This window comes from Oncorhynchus masou, chromosome 17 (assembly GCF_036934945.1).
Source record: "Oncorhynchus masou masou isolate Uvic2021 chromosome 17, UVic_Omas_1.1, whole genome shotgun sequence".
In the NCBI taxonomy this organism is placed as follows: Eukaryota; Metazoa; Chordata; class Actinopteri; order Salmoniformes; family Salmonidae; genus Oncorhynchus; species Oncorhynchus masou.
In genome coordinates, this window is record NC_088228.1 from 8,973,672 (window position 1) to 8,998,238 (window position 24,567).

Genomic DNA, 24,567 nt, shown 5'->3' on the forward strand with positions numbered 1-24,567 from the left:
TCCAAGGGCACAGCTGTGTGGAGATATGAGGTGAACAGAGGCTGGCTTGAACATCATTGACAATTTGATCAGCAGAAAGGAGTAACGTTATCACTTGTTTGCGCGCTATGACCTCACATACCCGATACACACAGCCACGAAGAAGAAAACAAGCTAGCTTATGATCCCCCTGATCTGCCAGGATATAGACATTAACCCATCTGTCTGTGGTGTCATACAGGGTGTCCTATCAGAGATAGACATTAACCCATCTGTCTGTGGTGTCATACATGGTGTCCTATCAGATATAGACATTAACCCATCTGTCTGTGGTGTCATACAGGGTGTCCTATCAGAGATAGACATTAACCCATCTGTCTGTGGTGTCATACAGGGTGTCCGATCAGAGATAGACATTAACCCATCTGTCTGTGGTGTCATACAGGGTGTCCTATCAGAGATAGATATTAACCCATCTTCTGTGGTGTCATACAGGGTGTCCACGGGGTAACAGGACCGACAGGACAACAAGGGGACGTTGGGCCCCGTGGTGTCGTTGTGAGTGAATTATTGCGCCTGGTGTCAACTGTGTTATAAATGTTTTAGGCTATATTAATGTATTGTGATGTTTGTCTTCTTCAATGACATGTTCACAGAGATGACATTGGATTGCATCTTACTGTGCAGTGCTGTACTGCTCCATGTAGGTTTTGTTCTCTGGTGTTAGTGTTGATGATGTACTAGGTATAGTTATGTCTTGACCTCCTTCCTTGTACTTACTACTCTCTATCTAGGGATTGCTAGGTCTACCCGGGATCCCAGGGTTAAAGGTAATAGGTCACTGTGTGTGTGGGTGTGTGTGCGTGTGTGTGTGTGTGTGTGTGTGTGTGTGTGTGTGTGTGTGTGTGTGTGTGTGTGTGTGTGTGTGTGTGTGTGTGTGTGTGTGTGTGTGTGCGCGTGCTTGTGCGTGTGTGTGTGTGTGTGTGTGTGTGCGCGCGTGCTTGTGCGTGTGCGTGTGTGTGTGTGTGTGAAGGTTGCTCAGCTGTGCTGTAACTGATCTTATTTGCTGTAGGGTCAAGAGGGACGCAGCTCCAGTATCCCTGGCTCTGGTGGTCCAAAGGTAAAGATACTACTTCACTGTGTGGCTCACACCATGTTTTACCATCATCATCATCATCATTCCATGTGTCACTCGCCTATATCCCTTATTCCTCATATTATCTCCATGCACTGAGTTTCTCAATTGGAATGCTTGAAATGCTTACTTTTAATTCTTGATTATATCTGACATTATATATGCTAAAGCTTTTACGCTGAAGCTCAATAAACCTACATATAATTTTACCTATACGGCATCCAATTACTTCAGGTCAAAGGCCCTTTAAAATTGTGTCATTAAATGTTTTGTTTTTCTGGCTATGTTTTGTAGTCGATAAGACAATGACCACCACCTCTGCGCTGCCACCACGTGGCCAGTCTGTAGAGCTGCACTTGAAATATGAAGTTGGGAATGCCTTTGATGTCTATTTTTTCTTGTTTGAAATTACATGTGTAACATAATGTGAACGTGTGTCTTCATGTTTAATTATTATCTGTACTAACCCTCCTACCGTCTTGGACCAGGTTTCTCTCATTTAATGAGTCATTCTAGCATCATGATGTCATATAACGAGCATACAGGTGGATGACATTTGAATTCCATTCCAACGACAGGATATATATATGTGTGACTGGTTCCCTTTTCTCTTGAAGGGACACCAAGGGCCCCCTGGATTCCCGGGACCCAAAGGGATCAAACTATATGCCCACGCTCCCTCCGATTTGAAGGTATAGTCACACCAAGTCAGACCTAGGTTTAAATACTACACTGAACACAAAATAGAAATGCAACATATGAGCTGAAATAAAATATCCCAGAATTGTTCCAAATGCACAATTTTTTTGTATTTCTCTGAAATTGTTGTGCACAAATGTGTTTACATCGCTGATAGTAGGCATAGTGTAGCATGTTGGGATAATAAAAGGATACTCTAAAATGTGATGTCTCAAGTTTTGAGGGAACGTGCAATTGGCAGAGCTGTTGCCTGAGAATTGAATGTCCATTTCTCTACCATAAGCCACCTACAACGTCGTTTTAGAGAATTTGGCAGTACTTCACAACCGTAGACCACGTGTAACCACTCCAGCCCAGGACCTCCATATCTGGCTTCTTCACCTGCGGGATTGTCTGAAACCAGCCACCCTGACAGCTGATGAAACTGAGGACTATTTCTGTCTGTAATAAAAGCCCTTTTGTGGAAAAAAACATATTCTGATTAGCTGTGCCTGGCTCCCCAGTGGGCGGGCCTTTGCCTTCCCAGGCTCACCCATGGCATCCCAGTCATGTGAAATCCATAGATTAGGACCGAATGAATTTATTGAAATTGACTGATTTCCTTATTTTAAACTGTAACTAAGTAAAATCAATGAAATTGTTGCATGTTGCGTTTATATTTGTGTTCAGTATAATTCGAAGTCGTTCAAATATTTTGATCATTTGCTTTTGCATGTCTGGAGTGTCAAGTGGGTGGGGTTTGCACTTTTGGGACTTTTCTATTGGTTTCATTGCAGGCAAGCTCAATCAAGCACAACGCAAAGTTTTGCATGAGCTAGCTTTTTAGTGCCCGTAACTGTGACCTAATAATAATCAGATCAAGGTTGATATTATCATTACTGTGGTGTGTGGAGTAATGTTACTATCTAATACTGTGATGTGTGGAGTAATGTTACTATCAAATACTGTGATGTGTGCAGTAATGTTACTATCTAATATTGTGATGTTACTATCTAATACTGTGATGTGTGCAGTAATGTTACTATCTAATACTGTGATGTGTGGAGTAATGTTACTATCTAATACTGTGATGTGTGGAGTAATGTTACTATCGAATACTGTGATGTTACTATCTAATACTGTGATGTGTGGAGTAATGTTACTATCTAATACTGTGATATGTGCAGTAATGTTACTATCTAATACTGTAATGTTACTATCTAATACTGTGATGTTACTATCTAATACTGTGATGTTACTATCTAATACTGTGATGTTACTATCTAATAATGTGATGTTACTATCTAATACTGTGATGTGTGGAGTAATGTTACTATCTAATACTGTGATGTGTGGAGTAATGTTACTATCGAATACTGTGATGTTACTATCTAATACTGTGATGTGTGGAGTAATGTTACTATCTAATACTGTGATATGTGCAGTAATGTTACTATCTAATACTGTAATGTTACTATCTAATACTGTAATGTTACTATCTAATACTGTGATGTTACTATCTAATACTGTGATGTTACTATCTAATACTGTGATGTTACTATCTAATACTGTGATGTTACTATCTAATAATGTGATGTTACTATCTAATAATGTGATGTGTGCAGTAATGTTACTATCTAATACTGTAATGTTACTATCTAATACTGTGATGTTACTATCTAATAATGTGATGTGTGCAGTAATGTTACTATCTAATAATGTGATGTGTGCAGTAATGTTACTATCTAATACTGTGGTGTGTGCAGTAATGTTACTATCTAATACTGTGATGTGTGCAGTAATGTTACTATCTAATACTGTGATGTGTGGAGTAATGTTACTATCGAATACTGTGATGTTACTATCTAATACTGTGATGTGTGCAGTAATGTTACTATCTAATACTGTGATGTGTGCAGTAATGTTACTATCTAATACTGTGATGTTACTATCTAATACTGTGATGTGTGCAGTAATGTTACTATCTAATACTGTGATGTGTGGAGTAATGTTACTATCGAATACTGTAATGTTACTATCTAATACTGTGATGTTACTATCTAATACTGTGATGTTACTATCCAATACTGTGATGTGTGGAGTAATGTTACTATCTAATACTGTGATGTGTGGAGTAATGTTACTATCTAATACTGTGAGGTTGCTATCTAATACTGTGATGTGTGGAGTAATGTTACTATCCAATACTGTGATGTGTGGAGTAATGTTACTATCTAATACTGTGATGTGTGGAGTAATGTTACTATCTAATACTGTGATGTGTGCTGTAATGTTACTATCTAATACTGTGATGTTACTATCTAATACTGTGATGTGTGCAGTAATGTTACTATCGAATACTGTGATGTTACTATCTAATAATGTGATGTGTGCAGTAATGTTACTATCTAATACTGTGATGTGTGCAGTAATGTTACTATCTAATACTGTGATGTGTGCTGTAATGTTACTATCTAATACTGTGATGTTACTATCTAATACTGTGATGTGTGCAGTAATGTTACTATCTAATACTGTGATGTTACTATCTAATAATGTGATGTGTGCAGTAATGTTACTATCGAATACTGTGATGTTACTATCTAATACTGTGATGTGTGCAGTAATGTTACTATCTAATACTGTGATGTTACTATCTAATAATGTGATGTGTGCAGTAATGTTACTATCTAATACTGTGATGTGTGCAGTAATGTTACTATCGAATACTGTGATGTTACTATCTAATACTGTGATGTGTGCAGTAATGTTACTATCTAATACTGTGATGTGTGGAGTAATGTTACTATCTAATACTGTGATGTGTGGAGTAATGTTACTATCTAATAATGTGATGTGTGCAGTAATGTTACTATCTAATACTGTGATGTTACTATCTAATACTGTGATGTGTGCAGTAATGTTACTATCGAATACTGTGATGTTACTATCTAATACTGTGATGTGTGCAGTAATGTTACTATCTAATACTGTGATGTGTGGAGTAATGTTACTATCCAATACTGTGATGTGTGGAGTAATGTTACTATCCAATACTGTGATGTGTGGAGTAATGTTACTATCTAATACTGTGATGTTACTATCCAATACTGTGATGTTACTATCCAATACTGTGATGTGTGGAGTAATGTTACTATCTAATACTGTGATGTTACTATCTAATACTGTGATGTTACTATCTAATAATGTGATGTTACTATCTAATAATGTGATGTGTGCAGTAATGTTACTATCTAATACTGTGATGTGTGCAGTAATGTTACTATCTAATACTGTGATGTTACTATCTAATAATGTGATGTTACTATCTAATAATGTGATGTGTGCAGTAATGTTACTATCTAATACTGTGATGTGTGGAGTAATGTTACTATCTAATACTGTGATGTGTGGAGTAATGTTACTATCTAATACTGTGATGTGTGCAGTAATGTTACTATCTAATACTGTGGTGTGTGCAGTAATGTTACTATCTAATACTGTGATGTGTGCAGTAACGTTACTATCTAATACTGTGATGTGTGCAGTAATGTTACTATCTAATACTGTGATGTGTGCAGTAATGTTACTATCTAATACTGTGATGTGTGCAGTAATGTTACTATCTAATAATGTGATGTGTGCAGTAATGTTACTATCGAATACTGTGATGTTACTATCTAATACTGTGATGTGTGCAGTAATGTTACTATCTAATACTGTGATGTGTGCAGTAATGTTACTATCTAATACTGTGATGTGTGCAGTAATGTTACTATCTAATACTGTGATGTGTGCAGTAATGTTACTATCTAATAATGTGATGTTACTATCTAATACTGTGATGTGTGCAGTAATGTTACTATCTAATACTGTGATGTGTGCAGTAATGTTACTATCTAATACTGTGATGTGTGCAGTAATGTTACTATCTAATACTGTGATGTTACTATCTAATACTGTGATGTGTGCAGTAATGTTACTATCTAATACTGTGATGTGTGCAGTAATGTTACTATCTACCCTTCAGGACATCTGCACAACCAATCTGAAAACCTTGCTGATTGGTGGGATGGTCAGCTGACCCTTGACCCAGCTTTTTTTTCTCTGCAGGGGGAGACAGGGGATCTGGGTGAGAAGGGCTGTAAGGGTTCACCTGTAAGTCATCTCCTTGTTTTCCAGTCCTCATACGTATCTAGCTTTTAATCGCCTATGTTCTATGGATGGAATCAGGTTCCATTTCTATATGACACGTTTGTATGACGGTGTCGTTTCACTATGACATTTTAGTCAGGTTGCTGTCCATGGGTGTTATGTATGTGCCGTTATTAGCAAACAGCTACCGCGGTTATGACACCAGTCATCTGACATGAGTGGTCGTGAATGGACATGACACCTCATGGCAAGAGTTATAGCACATTCATGCCCATATCATAGTGACACTGTCAAATAAAGTGTGACCTGGAATCTTGTCTTTACTTGATAGTTATCTCTGTCTGTTCAATATCTCTGTCTGTTCAGTATCTCTGTCTGTTCAATATCTCTGTCTGTTCAATATCTCTGTCTGTTCAATATCTCTGTCTGTTCAATATCTCTGTCTGTTCAATATCTCTGTCTGTTCAATATCTCTGTCTGTTCAATATCTCTGTCTGTTCAATATCTCTGTCTGTTCAATATCTCTGTCTGCTCAACATCTCTGTCTGTTCAATATCTCTGTCTGTTCAATATCTCTGTCTATTCAATCTCTCTGTCTGTCTATTCAATCTCTCTGTCTGTCTGTTCAACATCTCTGTCTGTTCAATATCTCTGTCTGTTCAATATCTCTGTCTGTTCAATATCTCTGTCTGCTCAGCATCTCTGTCTGTTCAATATCTCTGTCTGTTCAATATCTCTGTCTATTCAATCTCTCTGTCTGTCTGTCTATTCAATATCTCTGTCTGTCTGTTCAATATCTATGTCTGTTCAATATTTCTGTCTATTCAATCTGTCTGTCTGTCTGTCTGTCTGTCTGTCTCTCTGTCTGTCTGTCATCAGGGTGATGCTGGCCAGGTCAACCTTAAAGAAAAAGGGGACCCGGGGGGCATTGGCACTGAGGTAAAACACTGCCACATTCAGCCATTACACTATCTATGTGACTGTCAATTCAAGGCCATTGAGAATGTGTGCTGTGATGAGTGTTATGATTATGACGATGACAGTGATGTAAGGATTTCATGCCTCCGAGCCATGTGATAGAATTAACATGGGATTCAATGTAAAAAAATATATAACGGGGGTTTTGATCATTAGCTGTAGGAGAGATATGCCTTGTCCTTGTGGAGGACTAACTACCATCATTTCTCTTTTAGGGAAGACCAGGGAAAGATGGGCGTCCAGGGCCCGCTGGATATGAGGTAGCTGTCCTGTCAATCCGAATTCAGAATCCTTTTTCCGTCTAACATTGTTGATTTATGTCACTGTTTTGTCATGCATTTTGTGTGTCAATGTGTATGTGTGTACTGTGTTTGTTTTTGTGTTCATGCGTGTTGTGTGTGTGTGTGTGTGTGTGTGTGTGTGTGTATGTGTGTACTGTGTTTGTTTTTGTGTTCATGCGTGTTGTGTGTGTGTGTGTGTGTGTGTGTGTGTGTGTGTATATGTAACTATGGTGATTATACACTCTTGCCATTTTTAGGGGAGAAAGGGGAATCCCGGTTTAGCAGGACCTGATGGAATACCTGGACCGTGGGTCAGTCATTACTACCATTAATTTCATGTTTAGAATGTGTGTGTGTGTGTGCCAATAATAGGTTTTTGTGTGTGTGTGTGTGTGTGTGTGTGTGTGTGTGTGTGTGTGTGTGTGTGTGTGTGTGTGTGTGTGTTTACCAGGGACAGAAGGGTGTCCAGGGTCAAGACGGAGACCCTGGGGAGGTGAGTGAGTCAAAGTGCCTGATAGTGTCACTATCAACATCTAGAGAGAAGGATGAACCTACACACACACACACACACACACACACACACACACACACACACACACACACACACACACACACACACATGCAAATGAAACCTTCCGTAATGAATAAGATTAGAAGGACTAAGACTACATGAACTCCTACTCTGAGAAACATTATGAACACATGGCCTGGTCTCTCTGGTCTTCCCATAGGTGACCATGATTGGCTGTGACGTAATTGGCCCCAAAGGACAACCAGGATTTACTGGCCCCCCGGGGCCCCCCGGGGTTACTGGTCCCCCAGGTACTCTATGCTCATCCAGAATACAGTACACACCCTTATTGATATTCACTCTCCTCCTATCCAATCAGATGTGAAGTAGAACTGTATAATCCCGCCTCATTCACCAACATGACCAATCAGTGTGTCTGTATAGCTAATAATAATATTCACCATCTCCCTATCCCATCACACCCGGAGTAGAACTGTATAATCTAGCCTCATTCACCAACATGACCACTCAGTGTGTTTGAATAACGAATGATATCAACCTGTTTTCCAGGTGCCACTGGATTCCAGGGGCCTCCTGGGTCTCCAGGTAAGCGCTGATCAACATGCAAACACACACACACACACACACACACACACACACACACACACACTCAGTCTCCATCTTGGGCTCTATCTCCCCTACACAGGTCCTAACCATGGAGGAGAACCCTATAATCGGGGAGCGAAGGGCCACAGTGGGCCTAAAGGGGATAAAGGAGACCCAGGACCCATCATCCAGGGAGAGCCAGGCAGGGAAGGCTCACAAGGAACAACTGGAGACCTTGGACCCCCGGGACCACCTGGAGAATCAGGTTAGACTCTCTCCATATATAAAGTAATCTCCCCAACCCTGAGCCTATATTTATAAAACATCTCAAAATAGGAGTGCTGATCTAGAATCAGTTTTAGCTATTTGATCATAATAAATAAGACTACATGGACAGGTGAGGAAGATCTTTATGAATATGGATCCTGATATTCTCTCACAGCGATTTTAATTGAGACGCACACATAACATGGCAACTTTTTGATCCCACTGGGATCTTATTTGATTAAAGATAATGTACTTGTTTGTTTCTTGTTACAGATAATCTGAAGGGTGTTATCGGACCTCCGGGGGCAAAGGGAGCCAAGGGAGAACAAGGGTACGGTGGCCAATATGGATCGAAAGGTGAGCTCTGTCTGATTACTCTTCTGATTGGAGGGGCAATCAGTATTGAGTATACTGATTGGCTGGGCTGTCCAAGATCTCTACTGTGTCTCTCATTGGTTGACTTCAGACACCATCAACACTGTGGTGTGTTATCGGTTGACTTCAGACACCATGAACACTGTGGTGTGTTATCGGTTGACGTCAGACACCATGGGGGCGGCAGTGTAGTCTAGTGGTTAGAGCATTGGACTAGTAACCGAAAGGTTGCAAGTTCAAATCCTTGAGCTGACAAGGTACAAAATCTGTTGTTCTGCCCCTGAACAGGCAGTTAACCCACTGTTCCTAGGCCGTCATTGAAAATAAGAATTTGTTCTTAACTGACTTGCCTAGTAAAATAAAGGTAAAAAAAAAAACACTGTGTTGTGTTATCGGTTGACTTCAGACACCATCATCACTGTGGTGTGTTATTGGTAGAAAAATCAAAATATTATGATATCTCAATCTCAACGATCATTGGGTGATGTTATTGGAATGTTATGCTCACCTGGGATGCTCAGTTTTGCTGTCGATTGTCACTGTGTCCTTCTCTCCACTACAGGTGAGAAAGGGGAGGTCTGTAGTTTGTGTACGGGAAAAGGATCTGGAGAGCCGGGACCCCCAGGTTCCCCTGGTCAGCCTGGAGTTCCAGGTACCTGCAACTTAACAGAACTTTCAGTGAGAAATGTATTGTGTTGAACAAAAATCATTGTCTGTCCTATAGAATAGGAGTGTTTCAGCCTTTTTAAATAAACCCTCATCCCACAGGCTTTAGTGCAGGACCAGGACCCAAAGGAGAGCCAGGATTCAAAGGACCCTCGGGATCACCTGGACAACAGGTGACACTACCTGCATCATACCTCTGCCATACAGATACTAAATACCGTTTTTATTTGACCTTGTCATGTCACTGTGACTGCCTGTGGTTTTTCAGTTATTAATATTGTTTCCATAGTGACACATCTTGCTTAGTAGTTTTGCTTAGATACTGTATACATGGTGTTGCTGGTATACCTTATCCATGGTTTTATTAGGATACCAGATCTGTGGTGTTGATAGAATACTGTATCTATGGTGTTGCTTAGATACTGTATCCATGGTGTTGCTGGTATACCTTATCCATGGTTTTATTAGGATACCAGATCTGTGGTGTTGATAGAATACTGTATCCATGGTGTTGTTAGATACTGTATCCATGGTGTTGCTGGTATACCTTATCCATGGTTTTATTAGGTTACCATATCTGTGGTGTTGACAGAATACTGTATCTATGGTGTTCCTGCAATACCTTATCCATGGTGTTGCTAGGCTACTGTATCTGTGGTATCGCTGGAATAATGTATCCAAGGTTGCTAAATTACCGTATCCATGACAACCACTCCTGTCTGTGTTACAGGGTCTCCATGGCCCTTCAGGTGTTCCAGGACCCCCAGGGCCAAAAGGAAATTCAGGTTCCTGCAATCACCAGGGGATAAAGGGAGAGAAAGGAGCCCCAGGACCAGCAGGCAGATCAGGGCTGGATGGCCTATACGGGGCCCCTGGCTTTCGTGGACGCAAGGGACAACAAGGCCCGAAGGGTGATCCAGTGAGAATTTTAAATGGTTACGATTTCTATCACTAAAATGTATCTTTATTCTCAAATGCAAAGCAATGATTTGAATGCATTTTTTTCTATTTTTTTTAAACCGAAGTACATTTCAAATTTGGGTGAACTGTCACTTTAAGTAGTTAGGGTATGCCTTCTGATATTCTGATTGGCTATGAATATTAATTTGAGGTAGTGATAATAGGTTGTTGATAGACTGAGTTTGTTAGCTTTTATGAACACTTGAATGCTGAACATTTGTTAATGTGAAGCAGTAATGTTCTGTGAACTAATGTTTTGCGGATGGGCTGAATGGTAATGTCGATGTGTAACGTAAGTCTGTTAAAGTAATGTTTTGTGAAGAACTGATGTTTGGATGATTGTCTGTGCCAGTACGATGGGCCACTGGGTCTGAAGGGAGATACTGGTGTCCCAGGCGCTCCCGGGCCACAGGGATACCCAGGACCAGACGGTTCACCAGGTCCAGTAGGCATAGGACCGCTTGGCCCCTCAGGACCTAAAGGCAATAGTGGGGATCCAGGTCTACCTGGTACACCTGGTTACCGAGGTACCGTAAAGCAACACACCAATACCTGCTCTTTTTTGCTCTTTCAACTGTGTGTTTCCATACTCAATGATAATGTCCCTATATCAGTTGATGGTCTGACTCCGTTTTCTCCCCTATCCCCACCAGGTCAGAAGGGCGAGCCCTGCAGCAGTGTGGCTGACCAGGGAGTCCCAGGCCTACCGGGAAAGGCGGGGCTGCCGGGCACACGGGGCCCCCCAGGTGAGCACCCCAAGTGGGGACCGAACCACAGCATGGGTGGGAGGTGGCTGGAGGACTGGAGGTCTAGACTACATTGAGTTCAGTGGCATTTCAGTTCTTTAAAAAAAAAAATGTACCTTTATTTAACTAGGCAAGTAAGTTACAAACAAATTCTTATTTTCAATGACGGCCTAGGAACGATGGGTTAACTGTCTGTTCAGGGGCAGAACGACAGATTTGTACCTTGTCAGCTCAGGGATTTGAACTTGCAACCTTTTGGATACTCGTCCAACGCTCTAACCACTAGGCTACTAACCACTAGCATATCAGTTTAGACTCCAGGCTATTTCAGTTCTAACTTTATAATCTTTTCTGCCATTCTACCTGACGAACAACATAAACAACGTGATAGGACATTATCACAGAGTTGAGTTTGTCCACACAGGTCCTCGTGGTGGTGCTGGTAACCCGGGGGAGAAAGGAGACAGTGGTGTATTCTCCAGCCTGGGAAGACGAGGACCCACTGGACAGAAAGGTGAGCCATGTCGGCAAAACATTTTTGAGTAGTTATTTGTGCCATGTCGATCCCTTTGAATATCTGAATAACAGGAATGACACTTTAATGTAAACAAGAACGCCTTGACTGAAGGTTTTGTGTGAGTCGTTATCTCAAGTGAGGATTCATTTAGTCGTAGTCGCCGGAAGTGGTTTAGTTATTATGATTATTGTGATTATTATTATTAATAGTTTTATCGGTCTGCTAATACAGGACTAGTAAACGCCTACTATATAGTATATATACTATAGTATATAGTCTATATAGTCTATATAGTATATAGTATATTTACTATAGTATATCGTATTCAGTATATATAGTATATAGTGTAGTATATATACTATAGTATATAGTCTATATAGTATAGTATATAGTCTATATAGTATATAGTATATTTACTATAGTATATCGTATTCAGTATATATAGTATATAGTGTAGTATATTTACTATAGTATATAGTATATTTACTATAGTATATAGTATATTTACTATAGTATATAGTATTCAGTATATATAGTATATAGTGTAGTATATTTACTATAGTATATAATATTCAGTATATATATAGAATATAGTGTAGTATATTTACTATAGTATATAGTATTCAGTGTATATATAGTATATAGTGTAGTATATTTACTATAGTATATAGTATATTTTGCAGCACCTTAGCACCCATACTTCCCGTGCCCGTGTCTATTGTGTGATTGTATGACAGACATCAGATAATATATACTATTTAGCAGACACTGTTAAACAAAGCAACTTACATCAGTGAATGCAAAGATTTTCTAATGGGTGGCCCCAGTGGGAATCTAACCCATAACCCTGGCGTTGCTATAGCACCATGGTCCTTACCAACCAAGCCACGTAGGACCACCAATGGAGATGTGTTAGTGTATATATTATATACACTGAGTGTGCAAAACTCTTTCCATGATACAGACTGACCAGGTGAATCCAGGTGAAAGCTATAATCCCTTTTAAATGTCACTTGTTAAATCCACTTCAATCAGTGTAGATGAAGGGGAGGAGACAGGTTAAAGAATAATTTTTAAGCCTTGAGACAATTGAGACATGTATTGTGTAAATGTGCCATTCAGAGGGTGAATGGGCAAGGCAAAAGATTAAAATGCCTTTTAACGGGGTATGGTAGTAGGTTCCAGGCGCACCGGTTTGTGTCAAGAACTGCAACCCTGCTGGGGTTTTCACGCTCAACAGTTTCCTGTGTGTGTCAAGAACGGTCCACCACCCAAAGGACATCCAACCAACTTGACACAACTGTGGGAAGTATTGGAGTCAACATGGGCCAGCATCCTTGTGGAGCGCTTTTGACACCTTGTAGAGTCCATGCTCCGATGAATTGAGGCTGTTCTGAGGGCAAAAGGGGGGGGTTGCAACTCAATATTAGGAAGGTGTTCCTAATGTTTTGTACACTCAGTGTATACAGTGTATACTCGTGTGTTAGCACCAGTTTGTGGGACTTGTGATGCTGTCTGTCTCCTAGGTGACAAAGGGCAGCCGGGACGCCCAAGTACCTCTGGAAGTGGCTATCCTGGACGACCCGGCGTAATGGGATTCCCTGGAGCTCAAGGGCCAAAGGTCATTACTGAATATTGACCCTGTCATGTCTGTCTATCTTTCTATTCAATTTTTTAAAAATGACAGTAAGATTTACACTCACAAAAGTTCCAGAGGAATAGAGACATTTCAAATGTCATGTTATGGCTATATACAGTGTTGTAACGATGTGCAAAAAAGTACAAAAGGGAAAATAAATATTGGTTGTATTTACAACAGTGTTTGTTCTTCACTTGTTGTCCTTTTCTTGTCCTTTTTCATAAAATCTTGATGCTGTGATTGCACACTGTGGTATTTCACCCAATAGATATGGGAGTTTATTAAAATTGATTTGTTTTCTAATTCTTTGTGGGTCTGTGTAATCTGAGGAAAATATGTGTCTCTAATATGGTTTTACATTTGGCAGGAGATTAGGAAGTGCAGCTCAGTTTCCACCTCATTTTGTGGTCAGTGTGCACATAGCCTGTCTTCTCTTGAGAGTCAGGTCTGCCTACGGTGGCCTTTCTCAATAGCAAGGCTATGCTCTCTGAGTCTGTACATAGTTAAGCTTTCCTTAAATTTGGGTCAGTCACGGTGGTCAGGTATTCTGCCACTGTGTACTCTCTGTTTAGGGCCAAATAGCATTCTAGTTTGCTCAGTTCCTTTGTTAATTCTTTCCAATGTGTCAAGTAATGATCTTTTTGTTTTCTCATGATTTGGTTAGGTCTAATTGTGTTGCTGTCCTGAGGCTCTGATTGTGTTTGTGAACAGAGCCCCAGGACCAGCTTGCTTGGGGGACTCGTCGCCAGGTTCATCTCTCCGTAGGTGATGGCTTTGTTATGGAAGGTTTGGGAATCGCTTCCTTTTAGGTGGTTGTAGAATTTACCATCTCTTTTCTGGATTTTGATAATTAGCGGGTATCGGACTAATTCTACTCTGCATGCATTATTTGGTGTTTTACGTTGTACACTGAGGATATTTTTGCAGAATTCTGCAAGCAGAGTCTCAATTTGGTGTTTCTCTCATTTTGTGAATTCTTGGTTGGTGAATGTACCCCAGACCTCACAACCATAAAGGGCAATGGGTTCTATAACTAATTCAAGTATTTTTAGCCAGATCCTAATTGGTATGTTGAATTTTATATTCCTTTTGGTGGTGTAGAAGGCCCTTCTTTTTTGTCTTCTTTTTTTTTCGCTAAGGGGTGGCCCTTCTTGCCTTGTATCTCAGATCATTCACAGCTTTGTGGAAGTTACCTTTGGTGTCACTGATGTTTAGCCCGAGGTACGTATCGTTTTTTTTGTTGCTCTAGGGCAATGGTGTCTAGATGGAATTTGTATTTGTGGTCCTGAGAACTGGACCTTTTTTGGAACACCATTATTTTTGTCTTACTGAGATTTACTGTCAGGGCCCAGGTCTGGCAGAATCTGTGCAGAAGATCTAGGTGCTTCAGCAAACAGTAGACATTTGACTTCAGATTCTAGTAGGGTGAGGCCGGGTGCTGCAGACTGTTCTAGTGCCGTGGCCAGTTCTTTGATATATATGTTGAAGTGGGTGGGGCTCAAGCTGCATCCCTGTCTCATCCCACAGTCCCGTGGAAAGAAATATGTGTGTTTTTTTGCCAATTTTGCCATTTTTTTGTGTACATGTATTTTATAATGTCGTATGTTTTTCCCCCAACACCGCTTTCCATCAATTTCTATAGCAGACCCTTATTACAAATTGAGTCAAAAGCTTTTTTGAAATCAACTAAGCATGACAAGACTTTGACTTTGTTTTGGTTTGTTTGTTTGTCAATTAGGGTGTGCAGGGTGAATACGTAGCCTGTAGTATGGTAATTTGATAAAAAGCCAATTTGACATTTATTCAGTATATTGTTTTAACTGAGGAAATGTACAAGTCTCCTGTTAATGAAAATGCAGAGGATTTTCCCAAGGTTGCTGTATCCCACGGTAGTTATTAGAGTCAAATCTGTCTCCACTTTTGTGGATTGGGGTGATCAGTTCTTGGTTCCAAGTATTGGGAAAGATACCAGAGCTAAGGATGATGTTAAAAAGTTTAAGTATAGCCAATTGGAATTTGTGGTCTGTATATTTTTATAATTTCATTTAGGATACCATCAACACCACAAGCCTTTTTGGGTTGGAGGGTTTGTATTTTGTCCTGTAGTTCATTCAATGTAATTGGAGAATCCAGTGGGTTCTGGTAGTCTTTAATAGTTGATTCTAAGATTTGCATTTTGATCATGTATATGTTTTTGCTGTTTGTTCTTTGTTCTTTGTTATAGAGCCAAAAAGATTGGAGAAGTGGTTTATATATACATCTACGTTTTGGATAGATAACTCTTTGTGTTGTTTGTTTAGTGTGTTCCACAAGAGGTTGGTGGCACCTTAATTGGGGAGAACAGGCTCATGGTAATGGCTGGAATGGTATCCAATACATCAAACACATGGTTTGATGCCATTCCATTTGCTCTGTTCCAGCCGTTATTATGAGCCGTCCTAACCCTGGTATGTTCCAATTTTCCCAGAAGTGGTTAGATTCTATGGATTCTTCAGGTAATTGAGCTGATTTCTGATGTGTGGTTCCTTCTTTTTCCATAATGTTTCTCTCTATCGTTTTAGTGATTCACCATAGTGAAGGTGTAGGCTCACGTTTCCTGGGTCTCTGTGTTTTTGGTTGGATACGTTTCTCAATTTCTTTCTTAGGTTTTGCATTCTTCATCAAACCATTTGTCATTGTTGTTCATTTTCTTAGGTTGTCTTTCCATCTACCCATCTAACATTCATCTACTCCATCTACTCTCAGGGTGATGCTGGGTTTGAGACCCTAGGTCCAGCCGGCCCTAAAGGTTTCCCAGGTGGTGTTGGGGCCCAGGGCCCTCCTGGAGATCCAGGAGTACTGGGCCGACCAGGGAGTCCGGGACCACCCGGCATCAATGGGTCTTCAGGCCCCAAAGGTACTTAATGTACACGCAGGTAGACCCAGACCCAGACACAGCACAGGTAGACCCAGACACAGCACAGGTAGACCCAGACACAGCACAAGACACGGACATGGGACACACACACACACGGACACACACACAAATTCACCATCACAACATATCCATCACACACTCCATCTTTCACTTTTTCTACGCATTCATGCACAGTTACATTGAGGCATATACACTCTGTCAAATTCACACTGATGTATTTAAACACTGGTACACATACTCCCAGGTACTTATGGCCTTATGCCTGATATGTTTGTAGGAAGTAAAGGTGTAGATGGTTCCCAAGGACCTCCTGGTTACGCAGGTACTTGCTGTACTGAAGCCCCAACCGGACCACCAGGGCTGTCAGGCAGACCTGGACCCCCAGGTGAGCTGGTGAAGTCTGAATGTTCCTAATGTCCCTAACATACAACGGGTTGTCTTTCTAATGTCTCATTTTCTCTTTCTCTCTTTGTTCATTCCTACCATTCTCCATTCTCATTCCTTCTTGTCCCCTCTCTCTCGCTTGTCCTTTCCCTCTCTCTATTCCTCTCCCTCTCTCTCTCCTTCTCTCTTTCTCTCCCTCTCTATTTTTCGCCCTCTTCCTCTCCCCCTCTCTCTCTTCCTCTCCCCCTCTTTCTCTCCCTCTCTCTATTCCTCTCCCTTTCTCTATTCCTCTCCCTCTCCCATCTCTTTTTCTCCCTCTCTTCCTTTCCCTCTGTCCACTATTTCCATATTTTCCTTGCTTTCTTTTGCTCTTATCCACAACTCTATGACTTTCCCCTCTTACCCAGGTATTAATGGAGAGATGGGTTCGTGCGGGGACCCTGGCACCCCGGGGTTTGGAAGCTCAGGTCCGGCTGGTGACCCTGGGCCCCCTGGGGCCTCCGGACCCGTAGTGCAAGGCCTGACTGGACAGATGGGAGGCAGAGGGAGAGACGGGTTACCAGGTGCATCAGGTACAGTAACATCACTGACACATTCAACACCAGGTACAGTAACAGCACTGACACGTTCAACACCAGGTACAGTAACAGCACTGACACATTCAACACCAGGTACAGTAACAGCACTGACACATTCAACACCAGGTACAGTAACAGCACTGACACATTCAACACCAGGTACAGTAACAACACTGACACATTCAACACCAGGTACAGTAACAGCACTGACACATTCAACACTAGGTACAGTAACAGCACTGACACGTTCAACACCAGGTACAGTAACAGCACTGACACGTTCAACACCAGGTACAGTAACAGCACTGACACGTTCAACACCAGGTACAGTAACAGCACTGACACGTTCAACACCAGGTACAGTAACAGCACTGACACGTTCAACACCAGGTACAGTAACAGCACTGACACATTCAGCACCAGGTACAGTAACAGCACTGACACATTCAGCACCAGGTACAGTAACAGCACTGACACATTCAACACCAGGTACAGTAACAGCACTGACACGTTCAACACCAGGTACAGTAACAGCACTGACACGTTCAACACCAGGTACAGCAAAAGCATTGACACATTCTTATTGTATAAAATAATACTTATTTTCCACCATCATTTGCAAATAAATTCATAAAAAAATCCTACAATGTGATTTTCTGGATTTTTTTTCTCATTTTGTCTGTCATAGGTGAAGTGTACCTATGATGAAAATTACAGGCCTCTCTCATCTTTTTAAGTGGGAGAACCTGCACAATTGGTGGCTGACTAAATACTTTTTTGCCTCACTGTATACAGTGCCTTGCGAAAGTATTCGGCCCCCTTGAACTTTGCGACCTTTTGACACATTTCAGGCTTCAAACATAAAGATATAAAACTATTTTTTTGTGAAGAATTAACAACAAGTGGGACACATTCATGAAGTGGAACGACATTTATTGGATATTTCAAAGTTTTTTAACAAATCAAAAACTGAAAAATTGGGCGTCCAAAATTATTCAGCCCCCTTAAGTTAATACTTTGTAGCGCCACCTTTTGCTGCGATTACAGCTGTAAGTCGCTTGGGGTATGTCTCTATCAGTTTTGCACATCGAGAGACATTTTTTCCCATTCCTCCTTGCAAAACAGCTCGATCTCAGTGAGGTTGGATGGAGAGCATTTGTGAACAGCAGTTTTCAGTTCTCTCCACAGATTCTCGATTGGATTCAGGTCTGGACTTTGACTTGGCCATTCTAACACCTGGATATGTTTATTTTTGAACCATTCCATTGTAGATTTTGCTTTATGTTTTGGATCATTGTCTTGTTGGAAGACAAATCTCCGTCCCAGTCTCAGGTCTTTTGCAGACTCCATCAGGTTTTCTTCCAGAATGGTCCTGTATTTGGCTCCATCCATCTTCCCATCAATTTTAACCATCTTCCCTGTCCCTGCTGAAGAAAAGCAGGCCCAAACCATGATGCTGCCACCACCATGTTTGACAGTGGGAATGAGGGTGATGAGCTGTGTTGCTTTTACGCCAAACATAACGTTTTGCATTGTTGCCAAAAAGTTCAATTTTGGTTTCATCTGACCAGAGCACCTTCTTCCACATGTTTGGTGTGTCTCCCAGGTGGCTTGTGGCAAACTTTAAACAACACTTTTTATGGATATCTTTAAGAAATGGCTTTCTTCTTGCCACTCTTCCATAAAGGCCAGATTTGTGCAATATACGACTGATTGTTGTCCTATGGACAGAGTCTCCCACCTCAGCTGTAGATCTCTGCAGTTCATCCAGAGTGATCATGAGCCTCTTGGCTGCATCTCTGATCAGTCTTCTCCTTGTATGAGCTGAAAGTTTAGAGGGACGGCCAGGTCTTGGTAGATTTGCAGTGGTCTGATACTCCTTCCATTTCAATATTATCACTTGCACAGTGCTCCTTGGGATGTTTAAAGCTTGGGAAATCTTTTTGTATCCAAATCCGGCTTTAAACTTCTTCACAACAGTATCTCGGGCCTGCCTGGTGTGTTCCTTGTTCTTCATGATGCTCTCTGCGCTTTTAACGGACCTCTGAGACTATCACAGCGCAGGTGCATTTATACGGAGACTTGATTACACACAGGTGGATTGTATTTATCGTCATTAGTCCCACTTGTTGTTGATTCGTCACAAAAAAATACAGTTTTATATCTTTATGTTTGAAGCATGAAATGTGCCAAAAGGTCGCAAAGTTCAAGGGGGCCGAATACTTTCGCAAGGCACTGTATGTGCTTTCTTGAGCAGGGGGACCTTGCGGGCGCTGCATGATTTCAGTCATTCACGGCGTAGTGTGTTACCAATTGTTTTCTTGGTGACTATGGTCCCAGCTGCCTTGAGATCATTGACATGATCCTCCCGTGTAGTTCTGGGCTGATTCCTCATTGTTCTCATGATCATTGCAACTCCACGAGGTGAGATCTTGCATGGAGCCCCAGGCCGAGGGAGATTGACAGTTCTTTTGTGTTTCTTCTGTTTTCGAATAATCGCACCAACTGTTGTCACCTTCTCACCAAGCTGCTTGGCAATGGTTTTGTAGCCCATTCCAGCCTTGTGTAGGTCTACAAACATGTCCCTGACATCCTTGGAGAGCTCTTTGGTCTTGGCCATGTTGAAGAGTTTGGAATCTGATTGGTTGCTTCTGTGGACAGGTGTCTTTTATACAGGTAACAAACTGAGATTAGGAGCAATCCCTTTAAGAGTGTGCTCCTAATCTCAGCTCGTTACCTGTATAAAAGACACCTGGGAGCCAGAAATCTTTCTGATTGAGAGGGGTCAAGCAGGGGATCAAATACTTTTTTCCCTCACAGTACTACAGTAGTTGATGTAGTATATGTTACCTCCTACAGTAGTATATGTTACCTACTACAGGTCCTAGAGGTGACCCTGGGCTGGAAGGAAGATCTGGACCGGGCCCTGACGGCCCACCTGGACCTGAAGGACCCCCCGGTCCCAAAGGTCAGAGGTCACACACTTGTACAGTCACACACACACACACACACACACACACACACACACACACACACACACACACACACACAAATGCGCAAGAACACTCACACGTACAAATAAACTGTCAAACATACACAATGATGATAAAGGTGTGAATTATGACAATAGATTATATAATGATTTTTGAGGGGGATGTGGTTCTGGGCAGGGTCGGTTGGCCCTGATGGGGAGAAAGGTCACAGTGGTGTACCAGGCTCTGTGGGAGACGACGGGCCCCCAGGCCCTTGTGGACCATCATCCGATACAGTCATACATGGGCCCCCAGGGGACCCTGGGAAACATGGTGAGCTCCATAGAGATGAGCGAACAATTCAATCAAACATGCACTGCGGTATTTATGCAGAAGATCATTGTTTCCCCCCAATGCTATGATCAGTTCCATTTGAATCTCAGACTATGTGTTGTACGAGAATTGCTATTCAAAATATTGTGATTGATATGATCATTTAACACGTTAACATGTCGTTTGTCTCTTACGCAATAGGTCTGCCTGGTTTCCATGGGGCTGAAGGACACCCTGGATATCCTGGACCCAAAGGCATTGATGGGAGGGACGGTGACCCAGGAAATGGGCCGAGAGGTGTGTGTGAATTATAAACTAGAAAAGGAAACGTTGTGCTTCGTGGTAATGATTGCTGGAGTGATGGTAATTGTGGTAACACATTTTTACAAATGTTTTTTTTTTTAACTGTGCAAGTCAATATCCCCGATATCAGCATGGCTGATACTAGATAACGGCGGCAGGTAGCCTAGTGGTTAGAGAGTTGGACTAGTAAACCGAAAGGTTGCGAGATCGATTCCCCGAGCTGACAAAGTGAAAAGCTGTCGTTGTGCCCCTTAACAAGGCAGTTAACCCACTGTTCCTAGGCTGTCATTGAAAATAAGAATTTGTTCTTAACTGACTTGCCTAGTTAAATAAAGGTACAATGAATAAATATCACCATGTCTAATCATATCCAAATCAGCTTACAGAAACTTTATTCAGCTGTACAATCAATTTCACACGCTTAAGGATGATTTTTGACATGAAATGCAAACCAAACCATGGGGTTGTTGTCATGGTATCGCTATCCCGGGAAATCCCATCTACTCGTAAATCACAGCACTACATAAACAATCCCATCTACTCGTAAGTCACAGCACTACATAAACAATCCCATCTACTCGTAAGTCACAGCACTACATAAACAATCCCATCTACTCGTAAGTCACAGCACTACATACACTAAAGATGGTGTTAACTGTCCAGAACCTGATTTGCAAATGTCAGAGAACAACAGAGTTCATATTGAACCCGATTTATTAGAATGAAGTAGAATGAAGATGGACAAGGGAACCATCAACCTCATGAACCCTATGGTCAGTCCATCCCACGATATCAATCAAGGACAAAGTGGGAGTGGTTAATTGTCCGGAACCTGATTTGCAGAAATCAGAACCAATAACGAGTTCACACAGAGTTCAGCTATATAGAAATTAAGAAAGGTTGTTTCACGTTCCTCATAGTTCCTGATAGTTCCTCATAGTTCCTTATAGTTCCTGATAGTTCTTTATAGTTCCTTATAGTTCTTTATAGTTCTTTATAGTTCTTTATAGTTCCTCATAGTTCCTTATAGTTCCTTATAGTTCTTTATAGTTCCTGATAGTTCCTCATAGTTCCTTATAGTTCCTGATAGTTCTTCATAGTTCCTGATAGTTTTTTATAGTTCCTCATAGTTCCTTATAGTTCCTGATAGTTCCTCATAGTTCCTTATAGTTCCTGATAGTTCCTCATATTTCTTCATAGTTCCTGATAGTTCCTTATAGTTCCTGATAGTTCCTCATTGTTCCTTCCGGGTTCCTAAATAGACTGAGACTGACTACCTCAAGACTGTGTTGTGAACTATTTTGCTCACCATAAGACAGTTACAGTATATACAATCAGATATATACAGATTCCTTACCATGTATCATCATTTCATCCAGTTAAGCATGCCTGTGTTTTATGAATGGGTAAGCATGCCTGTGTATTATGGATGAGGTAAGCATGCCAGTGTATTATGGATGAGGTAAGCATGCCTGTGTATTATGGATGAGGTAAGCATGCCTGTGTATTATGAATGGGTAAGCAGGCCTGTGTATTATGGATGAGGTAAGCATGCCTGTGTATTATGGATGAGGTAAGCATGCCTGTGTATTATGAATGAGGTAAGCATGCCTGTGTATTATGGATGAGGTAAGCATGCCTGTGTATTATGGATGAGGTAAGCATGCCTGTGTATTATGGATGAGGTAAGCATGCCTGTGTATTATGGATGAGGTAAGCATGCCTGTGTATTATGAATGGGTAAGCATATACAAATACTTAAAGCATTTAATCAGACAACTAAAAGATGTGCAACATGACAATATTTTCTGACTTACTAGCCCCAGAGATAGGGTATCCGATGTCAAACCAATTTTGCCATGGTGGCACACTTGCCGACTGAAGCTATTTGGCGAAATAAGTTGGCTAGCACTAGCTAGCCAAGGTGACTTCAAGACACAAGACCTGTTTCAAGTTGTCTAGAAGGGTGAGGGACTGTAACTGTGTACTGTTTTGGCAGAATTCTGATACACATAATGACGCTGGATTCAGAGTTTTTCAATTTAAATTATTATACAAAAGTCTTGCAACCAATAGAATGTTATATACACTGCTCAAAAAAATAAAGGGTACACTAAAATAACACATCCTAGATCTGAATGAATGAAATATTCTTATGAAATACTTTTTTCTTTACATAGTTGAATGTGCTGACAACAAAATCACACAAAAATTATCAATGGAAATCAAATTTATCAACCCATGGAGGTCTGGATTTTGAGTCACACTCAAAATTAAAGTGGAAAACCACACTACAGGCTGATCCAACTTTGATGTAATGTCCTTAAAACAAGTCAAAATGAGGCTCAGTAGTGTGTGTGGCCTCCACGTGCCTGTATGACCTCCCTACAACGCCTGGGCATGCTCCTGATGAGGTGGCGGATGGTCTCCTGAGGGATCTCCTCCCAGACCTGGACTAAAGCATCCGCCAACTCCTGGACAGTCTGTGGTGCAACGTGGCGTTGGTGGATGGAGCGAGACATGATGTCCTAGATGTGCTCAATTGGATTCAGGTCTGGGGAACGGGCTGGCCAGTCCATAGCATCAATGCCTTCCTCTTGCAGGAACTGCTGACACACTCCAGCCACATGAGGTCTAGCATTGTCTTGCATTAGAAGGAACCCAGGGCCAATCGCATCAGCATATGGTCTCACAAGGGGTCTGAGGATCTCATCTCGGTACCTAATGGCAGTCAGGCTACCTCTGGCGAGCACATGGAGGGCTGTGTGGCCCCCCAAAGAAATGCCACCCCATTTCATGAATGACCCACCGCCAAACCGGTCATGCTGGAGGATGTTGCAGGCGGCAGAACGTTCTCCACGGCGTCTCCAGACTCTGTCACGTCTGTCACATGTGCTCAGTGTGAACCTGCTTTTATCTGTGAAGACCACAGGGCGCCAGTGGCGAATTTGCCAATCTCGGTGTTCTCTGGCATATGCCAAACGTTCTGCACGGTGTTGGGCTGTAAGCACAACCCCCACCTGTGGACGTCGGGCCCTCATACCACCCTCATGGAGTCTGTTTCTGACCGTTTGAGCAGACACATGCATATTTGTGGCCTGCTGGAGGTCATTTTGCAGGGCTCTGGTAGCGGTCCTGCTGCTGGGTTGTTGCCCTCCTACGGCCTCCTCCACGTCTCCTGATGTACTGGCCTGTCTCCTGGTAGCGCCTCCATGCTCTGGACACTACGCTGACAGACACAGCAAACCTTCTTGCCACAGCTCTCATTGATGTGCCATCCTGGATGAGCTGCACTACCTGAGCCACTTGTGTGGGTTGTAGACTCCGTCTCATGCTACCACTAGAGTGAAAGCACCGCCAGCATTCAAAAGTGACCAAAACATCGGCCAGGAAGCATAGGAACTGAGAAGTGGTCTGTGGTCTCCACCTGCAGAGGGGTGTCTTGCTAATTGCCTATAATTTCCACCTGCTGTCTATTCCATTTGCACAACAGCATGTGAAATTTATTGTCAATCAGTGTTTCTTCCTAAGTGGACAGTTTGATTTCACAGAAGTGTGATTGACTTGGAGTTACATTGTGTTGTTTA

General features: G+C 41.7%; 1 protein-coding gene across 2 annotated transcripts in view; it reads left to right on the top strand.

Annotated features, from left to right (window-relative positions):
* The window catches only part of LOC135558396 (collagen alpha-1(I) chain-like), a 65,330-nt gene that overhangs the window by 20,610 nt on the left and 20,153 nt on the right, over positions 1 to 24,567 (top strand). For both annotated transcript variants that reach the window (XM_064992172.1, XM_064992173.1), the window contains exons 10-35: positions 475 to 537; positions 774 to 809; positions 1,052 to 1,099; positions 1,732 to 1,806; positions 5,906 to 5,950; positions 6,827 to 6,886; positions 7,141 to 7,185; positions 7,464 to 7,517; positions 7,658 to 7,699; positions 7,938 to 8,028; positions 8,288 to 8,323; positions 8,424 to 8,588; positions 8,864 to 8,947; positions 9,528 to 9,617; positions 9,734 to 9,804; positions 10,362 to 10,550; positions 10,944 to 11,118; positions 11,245 to 11,337; positions 11,762 to 11,851; positions 13,381 to 13,475; positions 16,239 to 16,389; positions 16,688 to 16,795; positions 17,202 to 17,366; positions 20,254 to 20,340; positions 20,543 to 20,677; positions 20,879 to 20,974. In XM_064992172.1, the coding sequence (XP_064848244.1) occupies positions 475 to 537; positions 774 to 809; positions 1,052 to 1,099; positions 1,732 to 1,806; positions 5,906 to 5,950; positions 6,827 to 6,886; positions 7,141 to 7,185; positions 7,464 to 7,517; positions 7,658 to 7,699; positions 7,938 to 8,028; positions 8,288 to 8,323; positions 8,424 to 8,588; positions 8,864 to 8,947; positions 9,528 to 9,617; positions 9,734 to 9,804; positions 10,362 to 10,550; positions 10,944 to 11,118; positions 11,245 to 11,337; positions 11,762 to 11,851; positions 13,381 to 13,475; positions 16,239 to 16,389; positions 16,688 to 16,795; positions 17,202 to 17,366; positions 20,254 to 20,340; positions 20,543 to 20,677; positions 20,879 to 20,974 (2,389 nt within the window). The remainder of the gene's footprint in view (positions 1 to 474; positions 538 to 773; positions 810 to 1,051; positions 1,100 to 1,731; positions 1,807 to 5,905; positions 5,951 to 6,826; positions 6,887 to 7,140; positions 7,186 to 7,463; positions 7,518 to 7,657; positions 7,700 to 7,937; positions 8,029 to 8,287; positions 8,324 to 8,423; positions 8,589 to 8,863; positions 8,948 to 9,527; positions 9,618 to 9,733; positions 9,805 to 10,361; positions 10,551 to 10,943; positions 11,119 to 11,244; positions 11,338 to 11,761; positions 11,852 to 13,380; positions 13,476 to 16,238; positions 16,390 to 16,687; positions 16,796 to 17,201; positions 17,367 to 20,253; positions 20,341 to 20,542; positions 20,678 to 20,878; positions 20,975 to 24,567) is intronic.